This window comes from Fopius arisanus, unplaced genomic scaffold, assembly GCF_000806365.1.
Source record: "Fopius arisanus strain USDA-PBARC FA_bdor unplaced genomic scaffold, ASM80636v1 scaffold00009, whole genome shotgun sequence".
NCBI lineage: Eukaryota > Metazoa > Arthropoda > Insecta > Hymenoptera > Braconidae > Fopius > Fopius arisanus.
The window spans coordinates 281,297-304,332 of NW_011887748.1; the positions used below are offsets into that span (position 1 = coordinate 281,297).

The following is a 23,036-nucleotide window of genomic DNA, read 5'->3' on the forward strand; positions in this document are numbered from 1 at the left end:
AAGCTGAAGAAGCTCGAAAAGCAACAAGGTGATGTGGACGTGAGGGAGACCAATAGGGAGGGGCCAAAAGAGGATTTGGGTAGATGTACGGTGCAGCGTTGGCAGTGGCATGGGCCAACACAGGCAAACAGGAGGGCCCATGGCATTCAAGGAATGTCTGTAATAATCCAGGAGTTTTATATTTGCGTACCACCAGGCGGCGCCACGTATCGGGCTCTTGGGGTGAGCCACAACAATTTCTATTCATTTTTTTTTCTCCCTTTTTTAAAATCACTTATTCCTATTTATTTCGTATTTTTACATATTGTCAATTGTCCAGGGGGATGTACTCAGCGGAATGCATATGTATTATCAACAAGTTTTGATACAACAACCGGAAAAATGGGGGGGGAGGGGGATAAATAAATGAAAATAGAATGAAGATGAAAAAAGACATGGTTGAAATAAATAAAAGGAACCGGTACTTTTGGCTGAGGGGTGCATTTCGTTGCGATTATAAAAGCATCGAGCAGCCCCACGTCGTCGTACAGTCTAGACGGACGGTGGGCCTTCTATCAAAAACAGACCAACGAACTGAAAAGAAATCCTGAAAGGGTAAGGAACTCTCTTCGGGGCGAAATAAAAACGAGGAAATAAATATATGGAAATGAAAAAAAAAAAGAAGAAGACCGTTACCACAATGCAGAAACATTCGAGTTTCTGCTGTGCAAGTATAAAAATGTGGAGAGAATGGGAAAATAAACGCGCCTATGAGACGTCCCAGTTTAATACTTGGCTGACCTTACGGAAGAGAGAAGAAAGAACAACAGTAAACACGATGAGAAAATTGAAGACAAGTCGGGACAAAACTACCGGTGAATTTCCATCAGAATTTGAAAAAGAGAGACGACAAACTGCTGGCCAAGTAACAGCCTTGACCGATCATGACGGCTCAATTGATTATCGTTTAGGAATCGGTGGGTAGATGACCGCTGATTTTTTTTTTCTTTTGGTCAAATAGCGGGCCTTATCTCTCTCGAATTATGGAAATAGTGGTGGGAAAGGAATCATGTAAATTCCGAGAAACAGGGCTGATGATCACTTCTCAGAATACCTGTTGTAAAATTTGTCATTAAATATCGTTTCGTCATTCAACAGATTGAATAGAAGAAAATGGTGACAACCAATACCCGGAAGGAAGTATAAATCACGGAGTTGAGACGTTTAGTCACGTGACTCCACGTCATGAGGAAATATTCGTAAAGTCACATGAATCGTCTATCACTGATAGAAATATTCATTCAGTTTGATCATAGAAAAATTACTACTGTTGAATTTGTTTACTTAGCCAAGTAAATTTACCTGCATGTAGGTATTTCTATTTGAATTATGAATTAGGCAATTTACTCAGCCTTTTCGTTATTCAATAGAGCGAAGTAGTGCTTCCACAAGACTCACACTTCATTTAATGATAATCATATGATCATGGAGTAACAACCAGCAGATGGCATCGTGGAATATAGCTCAAAGTATTGTCTAATAGATTAAAGAAGTGTGGAAATCAGTAGTCCGGACTAATGTACGGTCTAACAAGTAGTTTTCATTCTCTCTTGATTTTATTCTTTTCTTTAACTCCCTGAAAGAATTTTTTCCCGAGTACTCGAGGCAATAGAAAGATGACGCTACCAACTGGATTGTTTGACAATGAATTATTGACCGTTAAATTTGCGGATTGGATACGAAATGATTATTACTGAAGGTAAATACTAAACAATTTCGATCAAAATTTATTATCGAAGTCACAACCGCTATAGACTCCAAATAAATTAACGAGGAATTCATAATTAAGACTATGGAATAGTTGAATAATTGTTTCCGAAATTCTTCTATGAACAGTCATCGCCAAAAAGCGTAAAGCTCAGATAAAAAAATGCAAATACTGAAGGTCAGGAATTCCGTACTGGCCAATGCCTTCCACTTGGCATTTTTCCCTTCGTTTTTGTTTCTTTCCACTCCAAAGGACGTAAACACGAGGGTGGCGCCCACTGGCAAAAATCTACATCCTCCAAAGCCATGAAAAGCGAAAAAAAAAAGAAAGGGAAAAAAAACCTGGGTAGGAAGAAAAAAAGGCTGTGCAATATGCGGAAATATCCGTACAAAAAGCCCTTCCACATCGTTCAAAACAATCTGCACAGTTGCATATGTGTGGAAGGCGTTTGGTAGACCATAAAAAGTGGTGGTGAAAAAGAAAAAAAAAAGTAGAGGGGAGTATGGCTTGCGTTTTGGGCGGAAGTCCGTTGATGCGACATAACCTATAATGAAAAAAACGAATGGTAGGTCGCGGTTGTAGAGCGCGACAGGAGCCACGCTATCACGCGAAGGAAGAAACACTTGTCCAATACTCCATTAATTTTATCAATCAGACAATGTGCAGGACAATAAGCCAGAATTGTTGATGATTGATAAGCGAGAGTTGGTATACGGCGTCAATCACCGTTAACGCGAGTCCGACAAAAATTTTTTAGTCGGTCAATAAAAATTCTAATTCATTATAAATGATGATAAATTTAACAACTCACGTTCATCCGTATCCTCGACGTCGGCATTCTGTAGATAAGATATATCTGAAACCCACAAACACCACAGGTTAAATATGAAAAAATCCCTCGTGTTTTACGCAAGCCCTCGTCCCGTCCACGGAACACTTCACTCACCCGCCATCTTGTAACAAACTATCCTGACATCTTGCGACAGTTTTGCCAAAAATTCACGAATCTTTGGTCTCATTTTCACGAAGTGTGGTGAATTGTAGTCGACGAAATTCAAAATGTTGATAACCAAAAAAAAAAAAAGATATTGATATGGAAAAAAAAAGATGATGGATAAACAAAAGAAATTATTTGCCAGATAGGTTTGAAGAGAGATCAAGTAAACAGCATATAAAACGTTAATGATCTTTATATATACATATCCTATGTACATATAGTTTGTTGCATGATAGAGTGATGTTAGAATTAACATTTTTTAATTTTTCAATTTATTTTTCATCTCTCAAAGATCCCTCAATACAACAACGAATTAAATTCTTCCATTGTTTCGAGAAACAATAATTCGACGAATAGAGTATCAGAATAAACGCATTAAATCTGCCGACAGCTAGTACCCTTTATTTTTTATTTAATATTTAGTCGGTGCTACGCAATGGGCTGTCAGTCCCACAAACAATACCATTCATAATGCATCTTTAAGCTCAGTCCTCCATGTTTACTTAATTTTAATTTTTTGCCTGATTGTTTTTTAAAGAAATACTGCTTCTTCATCTATTTAATATAAAGGATAAAGAAATGACGGAATGATTCTGTTTGAGTATCGTTTATGATAAGAATCGATGGAGTAATTGATTAAAAAAATAGTTGCATCCTAATAATGTCAATTGATTTAAATCGATTGTTCAGGGTTAGTCGTTACGACTAAAGTCACGCGGTGTCTAATGCTACTTCCTCGATTGTTGCTCTGCACATTGGGCACTCAATGAGTTGCATTGGGCATGTCTGACAGAAGCCCCTGGAAATCAAATAATTAAATATTAATAAATCATTGAATACGACTCTGTTTGTTTACAGTAGATAACTTTACCTGTGATCACATGGCAACAGCCTAACAGACGCCTTCTGATCATAACACAATGTACAAGAGTCCTCTCTCACACTCAATTTTCTTAACTGATCAAGATAAATATGTCGAGGCAGAACAACTTTATCCTCAGGAGTGAGTGTAGCGTGATCATTGAACTTTTGGAAATGACGATCAGTCGGAGGATACTTGAAAGGAATATTTCCAAAATTGAAAAGACACTGTTGAAATGACATGAAACTGGCAGCAGCAAAAAATCCCGATCTTGAACATAAAACGGCAATCATTGAATCATTAGTTCGCTATTCCAAGACACTTGACACTATTTATCAATAACGAGTCATTAATTCGATGAAGTAATTTGATAATTTGAGTCGTATAATTTGATAACTCACCTGGCTGTTTTGAAAACTTGTACACAGGGTTTTAGTGGTACACCATTGATGGAGAATATGATTTCCAACTTATCCAAGTCCAGCAGACAGCCAAGGACATCACCAGCCTTCCAGGGTGGTCTATCGGTGTATTTTTCGCTGGCTGCATTGTACCAGATCAATCGACGACATCCATCACAGGATAATGAGTATGAATCGTCGCCTATTCCATAACCCTCGTGATTCAAAAATGTACTATTCTTTGTTGCCCATCCAATTTGCATTACACCGGTAGTCATTATCAAAGTTTCGTAGTACCAAACACCATTATCAACTTGCAATGTACATCTAACACTCTCAAAAGTGTATGCATCACAGCGTGCTTCAAGACCATTTGGCGATATTTTCAGGTACTCGCTTACATCCTTTGTATTTAACATCACATTTATACCAGTTAAGTCAACTGTGTCATGGGAATATTTTCTGCCTTCTATCAAAACTGAAAATAAAAGGAAATAACGAAATTATCAATAAATATTCTCTATATAAATTTCAAGCAATTGAATATTTACATAAATTATCCAAGCACCACTGTGCGGAAAAGCCCACTTGACGTTTAACATAATTATTCTCAGTTGCCCACGTCTCCAATATCAACAACGGATGTTCTTTCTCAGCCATAAGTCTCTTTTGTATCGTCAATTTATTCTCACTCGTCTGTGCAAATTTCTCTAGTGCAATTAATGAGTACAGAACAACATAAGGCTCTACGTCTTCTTTCAGGTTCGAAACGAGGTAATCGAGTGTTGCGTTGGACAACACAGCGATACTGCTAGGTCCTGCTAATTTCTCGGCAATGCATCCTAGGACTATACAAATATTCCTCTGCTGACTCACACTGGTCTGCAGCTTTCCCGTATCCTGGGAGAGTTGAAACATTTGTGATAGTTTTGAGACCGAATCCTGTAAATGATAAATCATGTAAATTATTGCATCAATCATTTATAGTCAAATTGGATTAATCGAATGTTGCAAGAACGAGAAGAAGCAGACAAGAACGTTATACTCTTTTAATTCTCTATGGATATCATAATTGTCAGGCATATTTCATGTTTACGAATTTTTTATATTAATATCACAGCATTGGTGGATTTTATTTGTTTGGAAAATCGTGCATTACCTTCGAAGGCAGAGGACAGTCGTTGAGAAGAAGAGTAATAACTGATGGACCTAGAGGACTGTGCATGGGGATGACGTTGACCATCGAGCTAACCACTTGGATCCAGCCTTCCTCTTTGTCTGCTATCGTATGGAGCTTGAGCATCGCTGGGGGTGGCTCTTGTTCACTAAAAAAAATTAAAAACCGCCCATTAAAAATAAATAATTAAAATTTCAGACAATTATGTGGACCGAATGGTCCATAAGATCTTCATCTCGTCTTCATTAACTCTTTTATTCATGAGTCCATGATAAATAATTAAAAATTATGAATTATAACGAATTCTCTTACTTGTCAACAAGTGCTCCAATGACCCCGAGGGTCTCCAACACCAGTTTATCAATATTGGATGAGGTAGGAAACTTGTAGCAGGGTGGATCATCACTTCCTCCAAGACTTCCATGACAATGATTATCCGAAATAACAGTGTTCTCTACCTCAACATGATTTCCATCACAATCAACCTCAGGTTCATCAGCACTGTCTTTACACAAACAATTGCCCATTCCCACAAATTCCCTTACACAGGCGTTATCAATAATTCAGTACATGACCTTCAGAGGTTGTAATTCTCATCTAGATCTTAAGCCCCAAGTCATTTCCCCAGGTGAATGCAGCCAAGAATTTCTTCACAGCCTCATCATTCGTCCAAAGTTGTCACCGTCAGGTGATGATTACTGTTTTCCTCGATGAGCAGAATAAACACCCGAACATAAAATATTATATGATCTCACAAAGGGGATAACAAATGTCAACGCATACTCGTGACTCACAGTCAATTTATCTTATCAACTTGGAGCGTGAAAGAATTTCACTTTGAAATCCAATTGACTCCATTAATTTTCAGGTTATGTTCTACAACAGATCAAGCCGATTTGGAATCAACAACAATCACTTCATCCATTATTGTTAACCTGTTGGAATTGTCTTCTGGAGATTCTGCTCATTACCACAATCAGAAGATCATCAGCTGAGTTTTTTTCATGGGTCTCGGTGATTCTTCTACTTCAAAACCTCCCGTTATCCTTGCCCTCAATTAACTTTTATTTAATAGAGAAAATTATTTCTCGTAACACTTTTACGGATTCCAAGATCTACAAGTGTACATAATCATCACATATACACTACTGGACATTCCATATACCTGGATACATAATCTCCATTGAGTATGCAATTTTTAAAGACGTGTGTTCGTCAAACATTTGCAATTCTCACATCAATTGAAATGAATATATGTTACTTTGTAACTTCTAATCAATGAAAACTCCTAACACTGCAATAAAAATAAACATCAAACTTGCACTGAACATGACGCCAATTCCGTTCAACGAATTGTTAATTGAACATAAATGCAAAGTTCAATGAATAAAATGATAAAAAAAAAGTCAGCGATGACGAACGCTTTTGTTTGTAAAAAATAATGAAAAAAAAGTTGAAACTGAAAAATATAATTGTACGACTGATCTACTATCGGTAAGGAGAGTTGTGGATTTATCATTGTTATCGGGATCAGCTGTGTTATTGTTTCTGATTTGTTAGTATTTTCTAGTACGTGATACTTCAGAAGACTGGACCCCTCATTTCATGAGATAAATATATCTCAGTATCATCTGGAAATTGATTTAAATTTCCGGATTCCCGTGGATCAGTTTCAATGGAGATTCTTTGACTGCAGGAGAATAAATTTATAATGTGGACTTTACGAAGTGTAATATTTTTTATAATTGTTCTATGGGCCGGATGTGACGTTTGTCATTGCAATATCAAACAGCCGACGATTTTGGTGGCGGTTTTAGTAAGAAATAAAGCTCATACTTTGCCCTATTTTCTCAGCCTCTTCGAGAATTTGAATTATCCAAAGGAGAGGATTAGTTTGTGGTGAGTATTTCAATTTCTTAGTTAATTGTCGAGCCTCTCAATGGTGTTCTCTTTAATTGATTGGTTAATTGATTACCCATTGTTTTAGGATTCGAAGTGATAACAATATAGATAATTCCATCGAGATCCTATCGAAATGGCTAAACAAGGAAGGAAAGCATTACCATTCCATAAACGCAAGATTGGATTCAGAATCCCATGGATTTGATGACGAGAAAGGAACAGCCGATTGGTCTAATGATCGATTTACTCATGTAATTAATCTGCGACAGGAAGCGTTAGATTATGCACGAGAATCGTGGGCTGATTACATTTTTGTGAGTGATAATTTATGAATGACTCAGTTTTAATTCCTCTACAACAAAAAAAATCATGATGACCTGATTGATTTTCAGATGTTGGATGCTGATGTTCTCTTGACGAATCCCAATACGTTGAAAATTTTAATTGATAAACAGAAGAGTGTGGTAGCCCCTCTCTTGAAATCTGATGGGTTGTACAGTAATTTCTGGGCAGGAATGACTCAGGATTATTATTACCTGAGGACTGAGAGATATAAACCTATAGTAAATCGTATAGAAAAGGGCTGTCATGATGTTCCAATGATTCACAGTGCTGTCATGGTAGATCTGAAGAAGGTGGAGAGTGATTATTTGACTTATGAGCCCAAGAGTATCGATAATTATGCTGGTCCAGATGATGACATCATCGCTTTTGCACTTGGTGCTAATTCTTCTGGTATGTCGTTTTTATTACCTCTAAACCATTATCTTCCTTATAAAAAGTAAAATACGATTATTTGTTTCAGGAATTTCTCTTCATGTTTGCAACGATGAAATTTACGGATTTATTATGGTTCCATTGGAGTCTGGTGATCCGCTCGAAGCAGATATCGAGCAACTGACTAATTTGAAATTAGAAATCTTAGGCTATCAGCTCGAAATTCCCGTGTCCCCCGTGCTGAGGGAATTTGTAAAATACTCGAGGAAGGATACCCTCGGTATGGATCATATCTTCATGATAAATCTGGAGAGGAGAATTGAAAGACGTTTGCGGATGGAACGATGCTTCGATGAGCTGGGGGTTGAGGTAGAAACATTGGCTGCTGTGGACGGTCGGTACGTACCCTTGATATCTCAGTACTTTTGTTCCTGAATTCAAGAATTGCAGTTCCCAAATCCCTGAGTTTCAATTTTTTTGTCAATTACCAATTCCGCGCTTACGAGTTCAAATTTCATTCCTGGACTGTCCCATAAATTTTCGAGGATATCTCAACTACTTGGATCATACCATTCAATCAATTGTGGTTTTTAATATTTTGTATTGCAAATTCTGTATTTAAAATTACCTTATTACTAATTTTACCATTGATTTTATATCCAAATTTAAATCCGCAAATCCACGACAGAATTATATTATATTAGAGTAATTGATAATTGAGAAAATGATGAAGATGAATTGAAAGATTCCATTGAATTGAAAGATAGAGATGATTTGCAAGCAGAGTGAAATAATTCATAGAGAAGTTTTTTCTCGCTGACTCCTGGGGGTAGTGTAACTGTACTTGCTGTCATGCTGTGAGCACTTGGTACTCCGGATATGCCCAACTTGACAAACAGCTGATTTCGATTGAGATGCTCGATCTCTGAATATTCCCTCGTAGCTCTGAAGTCCAAGCGAGTCTTTATCTCCCACTGCTCTCCCAAATTTACAAAGAGATGATCGCATTCGTTTTGTTGCCACTTGAATTTCATGCATTCGTGCTGCGTAAATTATGGGGTTGACGATGGTTTTTAGGATGAGTAGGCAATGCGATGCACTGTAGACTAGGAATCGCGGATATTTAGATATCCAGTCGAATGGCAGCAGGCAATCATCGCAGACAAAGACAAATAGAAACGTTGCTGGCATCCAGCCAATCATGAAACTTCCTTAAACATTAAAAAAAATATCAAATTTAATTTTGTATTCGGGTACTCACAGAAATTTCTGGAAATTTTAGTCAACGCATTGTCTGAATCATGAGTGATGATGAGTTTCTAATGATTTTCATTTGAAAATATTCACTGAATTCCAAATGTTTCAATTTTTCCCTTAGAAAAAAACTATTTCGCTTCATAAAAATTCATAGAATTCAGCCACAGCTGAATAATTTCTATAATTTCACCTCTAAAGTTACCAGAAATAATTCCCATCATGAAACTCACCGAGAATTAATAGAGTCGTGCGAATGGCTTTGATATTTTTCGCCAATAGGTGATAAGTATTCTGGTGAATTTTGTTGCTCCCATTCCGCCGAAATGATAAACCAACACGACTGAATCGTAATCTCGACGCTTGATGCTTGCGTACAATATGAAAGATGTGAGCATAGATGCAGACCATCAGTACAAAAGGTCCAAAAAAAAGACTGCCAAACATCACTCGGAAGTTCTTCTTCAAAAGAAACCTAAAATGCTAGTTAATAATAAAACTGTTCTGAATTCAATTGAATAAAGAAATTCGTTAATTTGCGTACGTAATGTTCTTGCATCCTGGCGATTGGAAGCCTTCATTCTCTATAAGATTGAAATAAGCCATGAAAAAGCAGAGGGGAAGGGTCCAGAGTAAAATCGTGAGGCAAGTTGTCATTCTGGAATTAGATTAATAATCAGTAACAAATATACAATCAAATATTTATTTCATTACACACGAATTAACGCACCGATGAGTCATTATCGATAGATAATGAAGTGGTTTGAGAATCCCTAGATAATGATTGATGGCTAGTGTAACCAAGTGCCCTAAAGTAATAATGACAGCACCAATTCTGATGACCTCCAGGCCCAAAAGAAAGCACCTAGTACCTTTCAACAATAATTTCAATGATCTTTTTGTGCGATTCAACTTCACACTGTCCAGTAGTGTACTGTACAGTCGTTTCAATGATTAGAATGTTATTCTCCTGAAAGACGTACCTGGAAGTTTCAATCCCAGCCCTTCAGGAATGAAACTATTCCCCACAAGTCCGATACCAAGAGCTGCACTGGAAAAAGCATCAGCACCAGCAAGACTCAGACTGATCTGCAATGTGGGACTCAGGGGTCTTCTGATCCAGTAGACACATCCTAGGATTTTTACATTAACGGCAATTGAAATTATGCAAAAGAATATCAATGGCAGTGTTCCATAAAAATATAAAAGCCTCATGCGGTGACTGTCGATGTCAGGTGCATTGGAATCGTCTACGGATTTGTTCAGCATTGCGACAAGATTTGTTGCATCAACTTCTAAAGTCCTCGTTGCTAAGTAATTATAGGCCAAGGACGATAAATTCATAATTGCCTGATTGGATCGTTCGACGGGACTTGAGTCATTGTCGTCCATTCTATTTTATATGAAGAATCCTCCGCACGGATGAAAATTTATTTTCATATTTCTTTCATTTAAACTCCTCCATTAATTTCTGTAACAAAAATAATTAATTGGGAAGTATTAAATCAGAAATGAGGAGTTCATAATTGTCTTTTTACTGGAAACTACTAGGGTACTGGTATTATAAAATTATTATTTAATCTGATGACGTGAAATGGATGATGAATGCAGTTTTTTGGCGTCAGTTGTAGATGATTTGATATTTTTTTATCCTTCACGGGTTTTAAAGGAGATTTCGACTAGAATCTTTGGAGAAACTTAATTCCTCTTCCGGATGAAAGACGTTTGAGGAGAGTATCAAGAAGTTTCTCGTTATTGATTGCTATCGTAAGCCTAGATTGGAGCCTGGGGACGCGGCTTATCAAAAGACCAAAGAAAACAATTTATCCTCGCCTCAAGGGGGATAAAGGCTTGATACAATGATGTGTGTGTGGATGATCTCAAGGATGTTCATGAGGAACACTGGGGTACGTCGTAGCAGGAATGTAATTAGCGAGCTGCAGTCCATCGTTAGAACTTTGATCATTTGAGATAATTATTTTTCTACAGCAATTTAATTCCCGCACTTTACCGAAAAATATAGGTATGACGGGACTAAAACTTCTGAATTGTCAAAATTTTTTCAGTTAATCCTATGAATTTTTATATCTTAATAATGGATTTGGAAATGGAAAAAATTTGATTTTTTAATTAATCAACGATGGTTGTAATTTATTTCCGGGTCTTAGATGATAAAATACTCAGAATTTGGAAAAAAATAGTGGAACAACAAATTCTTGCATACTCTAAGGCCCTAAGGGCCTAAGGGGCCTGATGGAAAGATCATTTTCTTCCCATAAAATCAATCATTTGATTCACAGAAAAATGAAATCTCTAGAAAATTATTTTTATGTTAAATCCAATTTTTTCAGTGAACAAATGATTAATTTTTCATATATTCGTCTGTGAGGCGATGATAAAACCATCAAACAGCTTAAGGGGAGAAAAGTGACATTGAGTTCCGCGCGCATGATTTGTATAGGGTTCTATATGATCTAGGATGTTGATTTAAGATTATACATTTTAGATTCTTATAAGAACTTTCCGATCTCATTATTATTTCGATAACTGATATTCAGGACGGAAACGAATGCACAACGCAGCTCATTAATTAGGTAATCAACTGCTTATCAGCTGGACCTCACAATTTAGATAAAAATAATGAAATGCTGTAAAAAAAATTTGATCTGAACATCATTTCATCCGGAATTACGGAAAATATTGATATTTTTCATTGAATATTGTCCTCTGTACAACAAATTTTTCATTCATCCGACTTTTATAGTTTTCCATCTATATTTCATTATAATTTTGATAACAGATATTTGGCGTGAAAACAATTCTATGATTTGGAATGATTTATCATAAACATTAATTGATATGTTATTGAAATCACTTATCATCGATGAAGTGACTTACCTACTTGCGCTTTTCCGGTCTTTCCTTGACGCTCTTCACTTTCGAAATAAGAGGAAAATCGTCTATAGTCGAGCTGCGCGTGACAGTTCCAACGCGGTTTCTTGTGAGAGGGGAAAATTGACGTGTGAGGGCTTTTTTTGGGGGAAATAATTTGAGCTGCGAGATTATTAACACCTTGCGCAGAAAGCACTCGAAAGAAATGAATAAATTAATTACTTCTGATTGACTCTTGAATTACTGATCACAGCAGTTGAAAATCATACCTCATCTTCTTGAAAATCCACTGATAAATATTTTTTACTCTAATTATTAATTGTTAATAGAAACAACAAAATTGTCAATGAACTAAAACAAAATTGAAATTCTGTTTTCCCTTGCAATTTAGTCACCACGAATTAAAGTCTAATTAATTACTTTCGATTTCTCAAATTGCGAGAAAATGCATTATTAATATTGCAGAAAAATTATTATTAATGTTGCAGAAAATTGAACGAGACAATTTTGGCGGATTGGGGAATCAAGATGATGCCGCAGTATGCGGACCCTTATCATAAAAGGTAAATAAATTGACAATCCCATTAGAATTATTGTTATCAAGATAAAATAGAATTGCTGTTCAATTCATTAGCTTCGCTGTTAAAATAAATTGGGGAATTAATAGAGGAAACGATTGGGAGAGGATAGAAGGAAAATAATCATCTGTTGTCTGATTCGAATTTATAGACCCATGAAAATGGGAGAAATTGGCTGTTTTCTCAGTCACTACATCATCTGGAAGAGGATGATCGATGACAATTACAAACAAGTTATGGTACTTGAAGATGATGTTCGCTTCGAGCCTTATTTTCGAAATAAAGTCAACGTTGTTATGGGGGAATTGAAGAATCTGCAATTAGAATGGGATTTAGTGTAAGAAACATTTTATTATTATCCATTTTCATTTTTTATTGATCAATCTGGATTAACATTATCTCATTAATTTAATTAAAATAATTTCGATATCGATTTCAAGCAATAATTAATTAATTTCTTACTGGTTATGATGAACTCATGGAACTCGATAATTTGAGACTGAAATATTGAATAATAATTATTTTCGAAACGATTAATTTCATAAAATAAAGAAGAAGTTTCTGTATTTACCTTTGAATTAATTTAATGTTAATATTGTTGAATGTATTGAATTGATTTTCATCCGAATTATCATCTCCATTCAATAATTTAAATTATATAGATTTTAATTATGTTATTTCTCGCGATAAGAAAATCAAAATGCACATTTCGACTGATTAATTAAATAATCAACTGCTTATGATCTGAAATGCACAATTCAAAATTCAGACAAAAATTGTATGAAATTTCCTCAGTCTCGAAATTTTTAATTTTCGGAATTGCAAAATATATTCGCATTTTCAGTTGAATATTACCCTCTGTGCACAAAGATGTCCTGAATTTTTTCCTTGATGCTATTTTTATAGTTATTCATTTATAAAATCACATTATTATTTTGATAACAGATATTTAGGGCGAAAACGAATGCAGGAAGAGGATGAGCCTTACGTGCTGAGTTCAAAGTACCTAGTGCACGCTGGCTACAGCTATTGGACCCTGGGTTACATATTATCCCAAACAGGAGCACAAAAACTACTCGACGCAAAGCCGCTTAATTCCCTCGTCCCAGTTGATGAATATCTCCCAATTCTCTTCGACAAACACCCAAGAGCCAACTGGAAAGGATACTTCCCGGTGCGCAATTTAATAGCATTTTCCACAGCGCCATTACTGATTTTTCCCACGCATTACACTGGCGAATCTGGTTACATCAGTGATACGGAAAATTCCAATATCATCAGTGAAGATAAAATCGCAGCGAGAAAAAACGAACTCTAAAATGGATTTAACAGTTTGGAGTGGGGGAAGAGGAGAAAAAGAGGCCCCGACAAATGGGGGCGGGGCCTTAAAGGAAATTCGATATTCCCGAAACTAGTGCCAGAGTTTATGCCATTTTGTTATATTATAAAAGAGGACTAATTTTTATACATCAAATTATTTTAATGACAAATTTAGCAACTGCCAAAGTATATTTGATATAAAGAACTTTTATATTTATTCATCAGTCGTTTTTATATCCCGAATTACTGGAGATGAGATTGAATAAATATAGCTGTGCAATAATTACTTCGTTATTTATATTTTATTAATTACTACCTCTCATTATTTCAGATTTATAGAAAAGCGAATTTTATTTCGATTTAATTGAGTCGTCATGGGAATGGGATATATTCAGAATATATTTAGCCCACATCTGGTATATATCTTGGAATATATGAGGGAATATAATTGCGATAAATAGTGGGGTGTATGTTCTCTTTTCGATGTAGATCATCGATTTCACCACTGGAGATACGTTTACGTGAGGATTCCCATTGAATTCGAGATTTTGTCAATTGAATACGAAAAAAAAAACAAGGCCCATTCGGTTTTTCCTGTCCCCATTGTCACATTTTGTCCCCTCGTCGGGCCCACCACCGGTTGCGACACAATTCTCCCCCAGGAATCGTCACTTTTTGTCGGGATGTCGCACAGAATACGTACGCGATTAGTCCCCAGCTCGAATAATCACCAAAAGTGTCATCCAAACATCAATATTATTTTTTAAATAAACAACAAAAATTAATATTAATTAACTCTGCAGTCCACTTTCTCCCAAAATTATACAATTTTCCATTACAAAATCATTATCAATTATAAAATTTTCCAATTTTCGGAGTTCAAATTGCAGAAAAAATGGAACAACTCGCGGTGAGAATTCTCGATCAATGAAGTTTTGTTTATTTTTATTTAATTAATAAATCTGTGGAGTGGAATCTTAAGAAAAAATCGGTCCATTATGGCCGCTACATCCACTTGAATTGTCCCATCTTTTCTTTGTCAACTCGCAGGATTAGTGAATTTACCCTCCATTTTCGTCATGTGTCGTCTTTTTGGATTGGTTTTTTGAGATTTTTAGTGAAAATTAATGGAAAAAATATGGAAAATACCGGGGAAGTGACGAGCATTCGGAAAAGTCGTAAAACACAAGCGTGGTTGGACGAACATGGAAATAAAGGAAACGATATTATACGAATCGAGGGTGTGGACAGGCTGGTGACGCGAAATTTATTGAGGAGTACAGAGCAAGTGGATAAAAATGATGATTTATCCTTTGGGACATTAATATGGGGATATTGCAGAGGATGGTGGCCAGGTGACGATTTTTTTTGTTCCCCATTGAATTATTACCCAGTGATAAAGCGAAATTTATCCAATTCAGAAAGATTCGGCACAAATTATTTGTCTTGCTGTACTCAGCCTGTTAATCCCCATAATCATGAATTTTATAATTTATTTATCGTTCCAGCGCTAGTGATTGCTCCGGAAGATTTGAAGAATAATGGAAACCCCAAGAAATTGTGGGTTTTTTGGTTGATCGATTCCAAAGTTTCACAACTGATAAAAACGTCTCAAGTGATAATGTTTTGTGATGGCGACCAGGAGCGATTGATAACAATCATTCGTAAAATGAAAGTTTTTGATAATCCGTTTATTAAAATAATGGAGGTATTTTAAAGACTGCATTTATTTAATGTCTTACTCGATAAATAAAATGGTTAAACAAACTGTGGAATCCAAATAGAATTGAAATGGAATTAAAATAAATCTAAAATTCAGAATGGACTGATAAAATTCGTCGGAATGAATTATTAAATTAATGAGAGTTCGGCCTAATTAAGTTCGACAATTAAGTCGAGAATAATTTCTCTTTCTCATAAAAAATTAATAACAAAATTGAAGTGGTGAAAAATTCGATTGCATTCAAATTTAGTTAAAAAATTATTCTATTCGTTGCAGTTTTGCAAATTCGTTAAATTGTTGAGGAGAATTAGGCGAAGTGTTCAATGAATAAATTAAGAAGAATGGGAGATTGGAGATTTTTTAATTGAATCATTAGTGATTGAATTTAATATCGAGTTACAAGAGTGAAATAAATTTTCAGATACTCGCAAATAGGATGGAATGTATTTTCTCGAGACCCTACGAGGAATGGATAGAAAAATATTTTTCTACTTTAATTAATCACAGAGAGTATCTAATATTCTATCCGTATCCATCTCAAGTCGCTGAATCATTGGAGACATTCAGGAAAGTTAATCAACAAATTAATTTACAATCAGCGAAAGCACCACCTCCAGTGAAGCGTAAAAATTCCACTAAAAAAATCCACCAATCACTTGAAAAATCTTCTGAACGGATAAATTCAAATCATTTGAATGTCAAGTCCCAAAAAATTGGGGCCATCACGTGGGCGAAGATTCCAGGACAAATTTGGTGGCCAGGTAATGAATAAAATATTAAAAATCAATATAATATTGAAAAATTACACTTTAAACTTCAATTTTTAAATCGTTAAATTTTTAACAATGACAAAATGACGAATCATTCAATCCCCTGAATATTCTGTTAATTCTCAATTAGTGGAGAATTCAGGCAATGATTTCCCCGAATTTTCAATTTGTTATACAATTTAACATGAAAAACCGAAATTTAGAGACCGATTTCAATCGAAATTGAATTCAATCTCATATAATTAAAAATCCAGATGACTTCGTGACTGAAATTCCGAGAATTCTTAACGAGTTTAGAAATATTCCGAAGATTATTGGAATATTCAAGTCCCATCGCATCTGATTTATATCCATTTTATTTGTTTTAAGCAATGATTATTGATTACCGAGACTGTGCAATGAACGAACCAAAAGCAGAATCGCAATGGGTCATGTGGTACGGCGATTACACGCTATCTCAAGTTAATTATAAATATTTCATGGAGTTTCGTGTGGGAATTAAGAAATTTGAGGATCACATAAGACAGTCAAAAAGAGAAACGTACAAGCGAGGGATTTTGGAGGCTTCCAAGGATTACTGTACCTTTTCTGGATGTCAGACAGATAATTGGGATATAAATGATATTTTCAATTGGTTCCAAGTGGACAATCCATCGTCCAATTATCTCGATAACGAGAACAATAAATATTCTCCGAAAATTCGGATGGAATTGTTAAAACATGTCAGTAGGACCAGCGAAGCAGCTGTTCGGGAGCATAAATTGCAAAATACTGGTGAGAGAATGAAATTCGAGAATTAAATTATCTCTTCGAATAATTAATCGGGCATATACCATGCAGATTTTCTTACAAAAAAAAGATTAATTTTTAAAAAACAATATGGGATTAATTTCGGTATATTCTGAGTGCACTGTAGTTTATATGGAATTTGTAAGGAATTATTATGAAATAATAATGAAATAATTCCAGAAATCTTACGCGTCATCAGTTCGCATCATTCAGACACGGAAAAATCAATTTGTCTGATGTGTTTGGAGAGGAATCAAAGGACAATGCATGAACATCCTTTTTTCATCGGTTTATTATGCGATAATTGCATGGTAAGTCGACAGAATGTTAATATTATTGATAAATTAACATTTTACCCCACTGTTTCACAGATCAGTTACAGATCAACTATTTTCGCTTACGATGACGACGGAAAATGTGTAAGTACTCATTTATAGATTCAATTGATTAGTGGAAATATTAAATGAATCTTAACTTTTCAGTTCTTCTGCGCTCTTTGCACTGTTACCGATACTGTCGTCATTTGTGATAATCCTGATTGTCCGAGGTGAATTATCCATTGTTCAATAATAAATTATGAATATTAAGGGTAACAAGGAAATTATGATATTTTTCAGAGTGTACTGCACTGTCTGTATGAAATATTTAATCGCTCCTGATTCATATCGTGAAGTTCTTAAAAAGAAAGAGTGGAATTGTTTCCTGTGCAGTGAATCATCCCATGTACTGAGTAATTCGTTGGTAAACCCGAGAGACGACTGGAAAATGAGAATTCAAAAAATGTTTTCTATCAATCGTCATTCTATCTCTCATTACATGCAGTACTACGAGCAGAAAAAGAAAATTCGTGTGCTATCGCTTTTCGATGGCATCAGTTCTGGTGTGTGTTAATTATTATTTTGGTTTTGGTTGAAAGAGAAAAATGCAGACTTTTTTTTAAATTTTTATAAAGGTTTTCTGGGTCTTCAGCGCCTTGGAATTGATATCGACGCATATTTCGCGAGTGAAATAGATACAGACGCCGAATTAGTGAGCAAAGTACACTTTGGCACGACAATAATTCGATTAGGAGACGTCAGGAATATCACGCGGGAAATATTGAATAATTTATTGCCTATCGATTTATTAATCGGCGGTTCGCCATGCAACGATTTAAGTTTAGTGAATCCAAAACGTCGAGGAATTCATGGTGAATCCTTACAAATCTCATTCAATAAAATCCAATCAATGGGATAAATAAATAAATATTTTTATTTTACAGATCCTAATGGAACAGGAATTCTCTTTTTCGAATATTGTCGGATAAAAAATGACATTGAAGAAGCGAATGAAGGCAGAAATCTGTTCTGGTTGTTCGAAAATGTCGCGTCAATGCCCGAGGAATATAAAAAAGAAATTGACAAGTAATTGACATTTTTTTATTATTATTATACTTCAGGCAATTGCGTACAACAATCGATAACTGCGATAAAATTAGAAAATTGGATAATCCTGCACATTTATTTATTTATGCATGATATGCAACGTATTACTAAAATAATAATGACAAATTAATTATGATTGCATTATCTCAGTTTTAATTCGGGATAAATTGATAGTGAGACATGGAAAACCGAAATTCCGTAAATAGCGAACGATACCGATAATTTTTATATTTTTTTCGGTGACTAGGAATCTCAGATGTGAACCTGATCTCATCGACTCCGCGGAATTTTCTCCTCAACACAGGCCACGATATTACTGGACAAACATCCCCATGGCATCCTACACTCCACTCGTGAAAGATCTCCAAGATGTCTTGACCCCAAATTGCAATCGTCACGCATTAGTCAAGAAAATTCGTACAGTCACCACTCAATTGAAGTCATTAAAACAAGGTATGTACCCCTTGACTCTTAGGATTAGCTGAAATGGATTAATTATGAGAATATCTATCGACAGGTTCGAGAGCCTTGAAGCCAATAATAATGGGTGAGGAGTACGACTGCCTCTGGACAACCGAATTAGAAGAGATTTTTGGATTTCCTCGTCATTACACCGACATAAAAAATTTGAGTGCAACTAAACGCCAGAAATTGATTGGTCAAGCTTGGTGTGTCAGGACAATTACCGAAATCCTAAGGCCCTTGAAACATTATTTTTCTCTCAACAAGATTTGCAATTAATAATAATTAATCATTCAATTTTTTCCTACTGTCCTTAAATTTTGCATTGAAATACTAGAGAAACATATTCTCTCTGTCAAACTATCAATCTGTTAATTCAGAAGCTAGAGAAATTAGTGTTTAATTCATTCTTTACAGTTGTCAGTAAATATAGAATAATAAATCATGACACTAGCTGTAATTTTTATCTGGATTATTCCAGCGATAGTTGTACTTGTTCCAATCGTTTTGGTGATCAATCCACAACCATTAATACCGTTCTTAGCGAAATATCTTAACCTTCCTGAATGGGATCCAAGCCCAGAAGCTGTAGTGAAGGAAAACTACACACTATACGCATCAGATGGAAAACAGAAAATGATCGCTGTTTTCACCAGTGATTTGTTCGTTCTCAATGATCTGAAAACGACTTATGGCTTCACAAATGAGCTTTATTCACGCGTGAAAGATGATTTCGATGTGGTAGTTCTGAAATATCCTCTGCGAATGAAATCATCATTACGCGATTCAATAGTGCACTTTGGCGAGACATTATGTAAGGATTTTCTGCACTACAGATATTGGCATGCCATTAGTTTTTCAACTGCAACACTTCTTACTGGAACATTCATGCATAAAGAAAGGGATGCAACATTCAGCAGGCAAATTGAAGTGCCGCAAGTCGGCATCAAGTTCTCTTCGTTTGTAGGAATCTGTGGTGTTTATAATACTCAATACAATAATGGAATTATAGATGCCCTCTTCAAATTTTATATACTAAAAAATTCAACACGAGGCCATTTGTATTCGTGCTATGATCCACAAGTGCCGACGCTCCTCCTGTCTTCGCAAAGTGATTTGTTTATTAGTCAAACTCGTCAATTTGTAGCAGCTCACTCATGCCGGATAGAAATGTACCCTAGAGATTTGCCGCATTTGTTTATGAAATTAATTGATCAAAAGGAATCTCAAAACGGTATGAACAAAATTGTGGAGTTCATCAAGCAGGCACAAGAGCAAGGTGACTTTTGAGATGACTTGCCTATCGGTATATATGTATGACATGTATTTCACGTAATTTTTTAAAGTATATAATGTGCGTAATTTTCCATTTTTTGGCTAACGGTTCAGCTTCGACATTCCCGTTATCGCAAATTTATATTTTTAAGTCAGCTTTGAGTCAACTGGTTTTGCAATTCACGAATTATTTAGTGAACATCACTAAATTAATGTTATTTATTCCTAATCGATTGTAATCGGAATGGAAGTCCATTAGCTTTTCACTCGGTGAATCCCGCATAATGTGATTATACAAAATCGAATAATTGAATAATAATCAGTTAATGAATTAGTACTATTATTGCTTTATTACTTAATCTATTGCTTTATGATAATGTGTCATTTTATTTACCCATGAAAAGTGCCCACATATGATTGATTTGCCCGGGCAATTACAATTTTTTGTAATCCTCGTTTTTTGTCATATTAATCTCTCAGTTTTTTCTGAACAATCCAAGTATTTTTCGTCAATTAGCCACACATGCATCCAATTTTTTTATTATTAATTCAAATCTTTGACATTGGTATGAATTTTTAAAATACTGTAATGAATGTATTTTAATGAATCCACCTGTGTTGCTAAATTCTCAGTCATTCCTCCGCAAATAGCGTTTAGTTCTGAAATTTACGACTGATGAATATTAAAGATTTTATATAATTAACAAAGATTATTTTAATGAAGAAATAGAAAAAATGAGTGCATTATGCGCAGTAAAAAAGTGTTGAGAACTATTAAATTAAAAGACGAATGCAATTAAAATTGAAACATCATCCTCCAATTGTTTAATACGTTTTTATTTTACACTGTATTATATCTAATAAATAGTCTATATATAGTAAACTTTAAATTATGGAACTTCAAAAGCATTTGCTCTGGCTCGTTCCTGTATTGATTTTGATTCTTCTTTCATATTTCCTAGATAAAGGCGAAACATTGAGGGCTGTTACCAAGTGGATTTTAATTGGACTTGGTTTGACACTCACTGCAGTAATTGCTCTGCGATTTATTCCGAAACGAAAATAGATAAAAGTGGAATAATATATCACCCAATTTACTAACAAATTCATTACACCTAGTGGAAAAATGCAACCATCATAATTAACGGACTAACTAACTAACTAACTACATAGGCCAGTAATTAAGTTAATTGATTTTCCAGAAAATTAGTTTTTTTCATATTAGCTGCTGATAATTGATCATTTGCGAAAATATTATCCATTCATTTCCCAAGTATAAATTGAACTATTGAATCCCTAAAATTAATGAGATACAGAATTATAACATTCAAGAAGTTTGGATGATAATTATGAGCCTTGTTGGTATTTTTTTTGTTTACACTAGCGTATATGGCGCGCTATGCGCGCCAAATCGTCCACGTATGGGGTGTTATCATTGGAATATATATATATTTATATATTTCCAAGGTAATATATACATATATAGAATTTCAAAAAGAAAATAGAAAAAAGTCTGAAAATTTTTTATATAAAAAAAATTAATATAATTTATATATTATATATTATATATATTATTTATATATGTATATATTATATATATATATATCATATTATATAGATATATTTTGATATGCATAGCGCCAAAAAAAGCTGACAAAAAACGTTACATGCTTTTTTTTAAAAGGGATAGGTTCATCATATCATGCGTAAATAATGCATAAAAATCTACAACGTGTAAACCGGATTTTTTTTTCTCGAAAAATTTGTTCATATGAAATAGATTTAAAAGGTCGGATTTTGTTGGGAAAACGCCTGTATCAGGAATTCAATATGTAAAGACAATCGTTCTAAAGATTTTTTCACTGACCTCAACTATCTGACAACTGAAAAGTGATTTACAGTGGTCACAATACGTTTCCATGAGAATTGACATGGAGAATTGCTAAATAAATATTTTTATTTTACAGATCCTAATGGAACAGGAATTCCCTTTTTCGAATATTGTCGAATAAAAACTAACATTGAAGAAGCGAATGAAGGCAGAAATCTGTTCTGGTTGTTCGAAAATGTCGCGCCAATGCCCGAGGAATATAAAAAAGACATTGACAAGTAATTGACATTTTTTATTATTATTATTCTTCAGGCAATCGCGTACAACAATCGATAACTGCGATAAAATCAGAAAATTGGATAATCCTCCACCATTTATTTTTTTATTTATAGCTTTAGATCCATTAGCTCTTCACCCGGTGAATCCCGCATAATGTGATTATACGAAATCGAATAATTGAATAATAATCAGTTAATGAATTAGTACTATTATTGCTTTATTGCTTAATCTATTGCTTTATCGTAATGTGTCATTTTATTTACCCATGAAAAGTGCCCACATATGATTGGACAACTCCCACTATTGCCCGGGCAATTACAATTTTCTGTAATCCTCGTTTTTTGTCGGATTAATCTCTCAGTTTTTTCCGAACAATCCAAGTATTTTTCGTCAATTAGCCACACATGCATCCAATTTTTTATTATTAATTCAAATCTGTGACATTGTTATGGATTTTTTAAATACTGTAATGAATGTATTTTAATGAATCCACCTGTGTTGCTAAATTCTCAGTCATTCCTCCGCAAATAGCGTTTAGTTCTGAAATTTACGACTGATGAATATTAAAGATTTTATATAATTAACAAAGATTATTTTAATGAAGAAATAGAAAAAATGAGTGCATTATGCGCAGTA

General features: G+C 34.8%; 5 protein-coding genes across 6 annotated transcripts in view; 2 read left to right on the forward strand and 3 right to left on the reverse strand.

Moving 5' to 3' along the window:
• Window positions 1-2,715, reverse strand: part of LOC105273994 (serine/threonine-protein phosphatase 4 regulatory subunit 1) — a 71,034-nt gene extending 68,319 nt beyond the window's left edge. Inside the window, exons 1-2 of the mRNA XM_011316769.1 lie at window positions 2,694-2,715; window positions 2,559-2,603 (exon numbers count right to left, since the gene is read on the reverse strand). Of these exons, the coding sequence (XP_011315071.1) occupies window positions 2,559-2,603; window positions 2,694-2,700 (52 nt within the window). The 5' untranslated portion in view covers window positions 2,701-2,715. The remainder of the gene's footprint in view (window positions 1-2,558; window positions 2,604-2,693) is intronic.
• Window positions 2,716-2,919: 204 nt separating this feature from the next.
• Window positions 2,920-6,596, reverse strand: LOC105273993 (RING finger and SPRY domain-containing protein 1). Its single transcript, XM_011316767.1, has 6 exons — window positions 5,497-6,596; window positions 5,167-5,332; window positions 4,559-4,949; window positions 4,008-4,485; window positions 3,616-3,876; window positions 2,920-3,543 (listed from the first exon to the last, which is right to left on the reverse strand). Exons 1-6 carry the CDS (start codon window positions 5,709-5,711, stop codon window positions 3,456-3,458), a joined length of 1,599 nt encoding a protein of 532 aa, XP_011315069.1. The 5' UTR covers window positions 5,712-6,596; the 3' UTR covers window positions 2,920-3,455.
• Window positions 6,597-6,728: 132 nt separating this feature from the next.
• LOC105273998 (glycosyltransferase 25 family member) lies at window positions 6,729-14,119 on the forward strand. Its single transcript, XM_011316781.1, has 7 exons — window positions 6,729-7,083; window positions 7,172-7,400; window positions 7,479-7,821; window positions 7,892-8,201; window positions 12,438-12,512; window positions 12,679-12,864; window positions 13,473-14,119. Exons 1-7 carry the CDS (start codon window positions 6,896-6,898, stop codon window positions 13,843-13,845), a joined length of 1,704 nt encoding a protein of 567 aa, XP_011315083.1. The 5' UTR covers window positions 6,729-6,895; the 3' UTR covers window positions 13,846-14,119.
• LOC105273997 (G-protein coupled receptor 12) lies at window positions 8,452-12,238 on the reverse strand. Of its 2 annotated transcripts, none has more exons than XM_011316779.1 (6): window positions 11,956-12,238; window positions 10,041-10,528; window positions 9,788-9,929; window positions 9,602-9,715; window positions 9,291-9,532; window positions 8,452-9,014 (listed from the first exon to the last, which is right to left on the reverse strand). In XM_011316779.1, the coding sequence occupies exons 2-6, from the start codon at window positions 10,447-10,449 to the stop codon at window positions 8,599-8,601; spliced, it is 1,323 nt and encodes a 440-aa protein (XP_011315081.1). In that variant the 5' UTR covers window positions 10,450-10,528; window positions 11,956-12,238; the 3' UTR covers window positions 8,452-8,598. The 2 variants fall into 2 exon arrangements, with proteins under 2 accessions (XP_011315081.1, XP_011315082.1); XM_011316780.1 differs by having other exon boundaries at window positions 8,921-9,010.
• Window positions 14,120-15,549: 1,430 nt separating the features above from the next.
• Window positions 15,550-19,443, forward strand: LOC105274183 (DNA (cytosine-5)-methyltransferase 3A). Its single transcript, XM_011317094.1, has 11 exons — window positions 15,550-15,555; window positions 16,274-16,331; window positions 16,710-17,114; window positions 17,310-17,440; window positions 17,501-17,548; window positions 17,612-17,676; window positions 17,747-18,009; window positions 18,082-18,318; window positions 18,391-18,532; window positions 18,801-19,006; window positions 19,071-19,443. The coding sequence occupies exons 1-11, from the start codon at window positions 15,550-15,552 to the stop codon at window positions 19,292-19,294; spliced, it is 1,785 nt and encodes a 594-aa protein (XP_011315396.1). The 3' UTR covers window positions 19,295-19,443.
• The last annotated feature ends 3,593 nt before the right edge of the window (window positions 19,444-23,036 follow it).

Excerpts from the sequence above, each read along its gene's own strand:
- LOC105273993 (XM_011316767.1), bottom strand. The coding sequence starts at position 5,711 with ATGGGCAATTGTTTGTGTAAAGACAGTGCTGATGAACCTGAGGTTGAT. Across the intron at positions 5,333-5,496 it reads ATTGGAGCACTTGTTGACAA|TGAACAAGAGCCACCCCCAG; the intron begins GTAAGAGAATTC and ends AATTTTTTTTAG. Across the intron at positions 4,486-4,558 it reads GTGGTGCTTGGATAATTTAT|TTTTGATAGAAGGCAGAAAA; the intron begins GTAAATATTCAA and ends TTTTATTTTCAG.
- LOC105273998 (XM_011316781.1), top strand. The coding sequence starts at position 6,896 with ATGTGGACTTTACGAAGTGTAATATTTTTTATAATTGTTCTATGGGCC. Across the intron at positions 7,084-7,171 it reads AAGGAGAGGATTAGTTTGTG|GATTCGAAGTGATAACAATA; the intron begins GTGAGTATTTCA and ends CCATTGTTTTAG. Across the intron at positions 12,865-13,472 it reads CAATTAGAATGGGATTTAGT|ATATTTAGGGCGAAAACGAA; the intron begins GTAAGAAACATT and ends TTTTGATAACAG.
- LOC105273997 (XM_011316779.1), bottom strand. The coding sequence starts at position 10,449 with ATGGACGACAATGACTCAAGTCCCGTCGAACGATCCAATCAGGCAATT. Across the intron at positions 9,716-9,787 it reads CTATCGATAATGACTCATCG|AATGACAACTTGCCTCACGA; the intron begins GTGCGTTAATTC and ends ATCTAATTCCAG. Across the intron at positions 9,533-9,601 it reads CCAGGATGCAAGAACATTAC|GTTTCTTTTGAAGAAGAACT; the intron begins GTACGCAAATTA and ends CTAGCATTTTAG.
- LOC105274183 (XM_011317094.1), top strand. Across the intron at positions 17,115-17,309 it reads GCATAAATTGCAAAATACTG|AAATCTTACGCGTCATCAGT; the intron begins GTGAGAGAATGA and ends AAATAATTCCAG. Across the intron at positions 18,319-18,390 it reads AAAACGTCGAGGAATTCATG|ATCCTAATGGAACAGGAATT; the intron begins GTGAATCCTTAC and ends TTTATTTTACAG.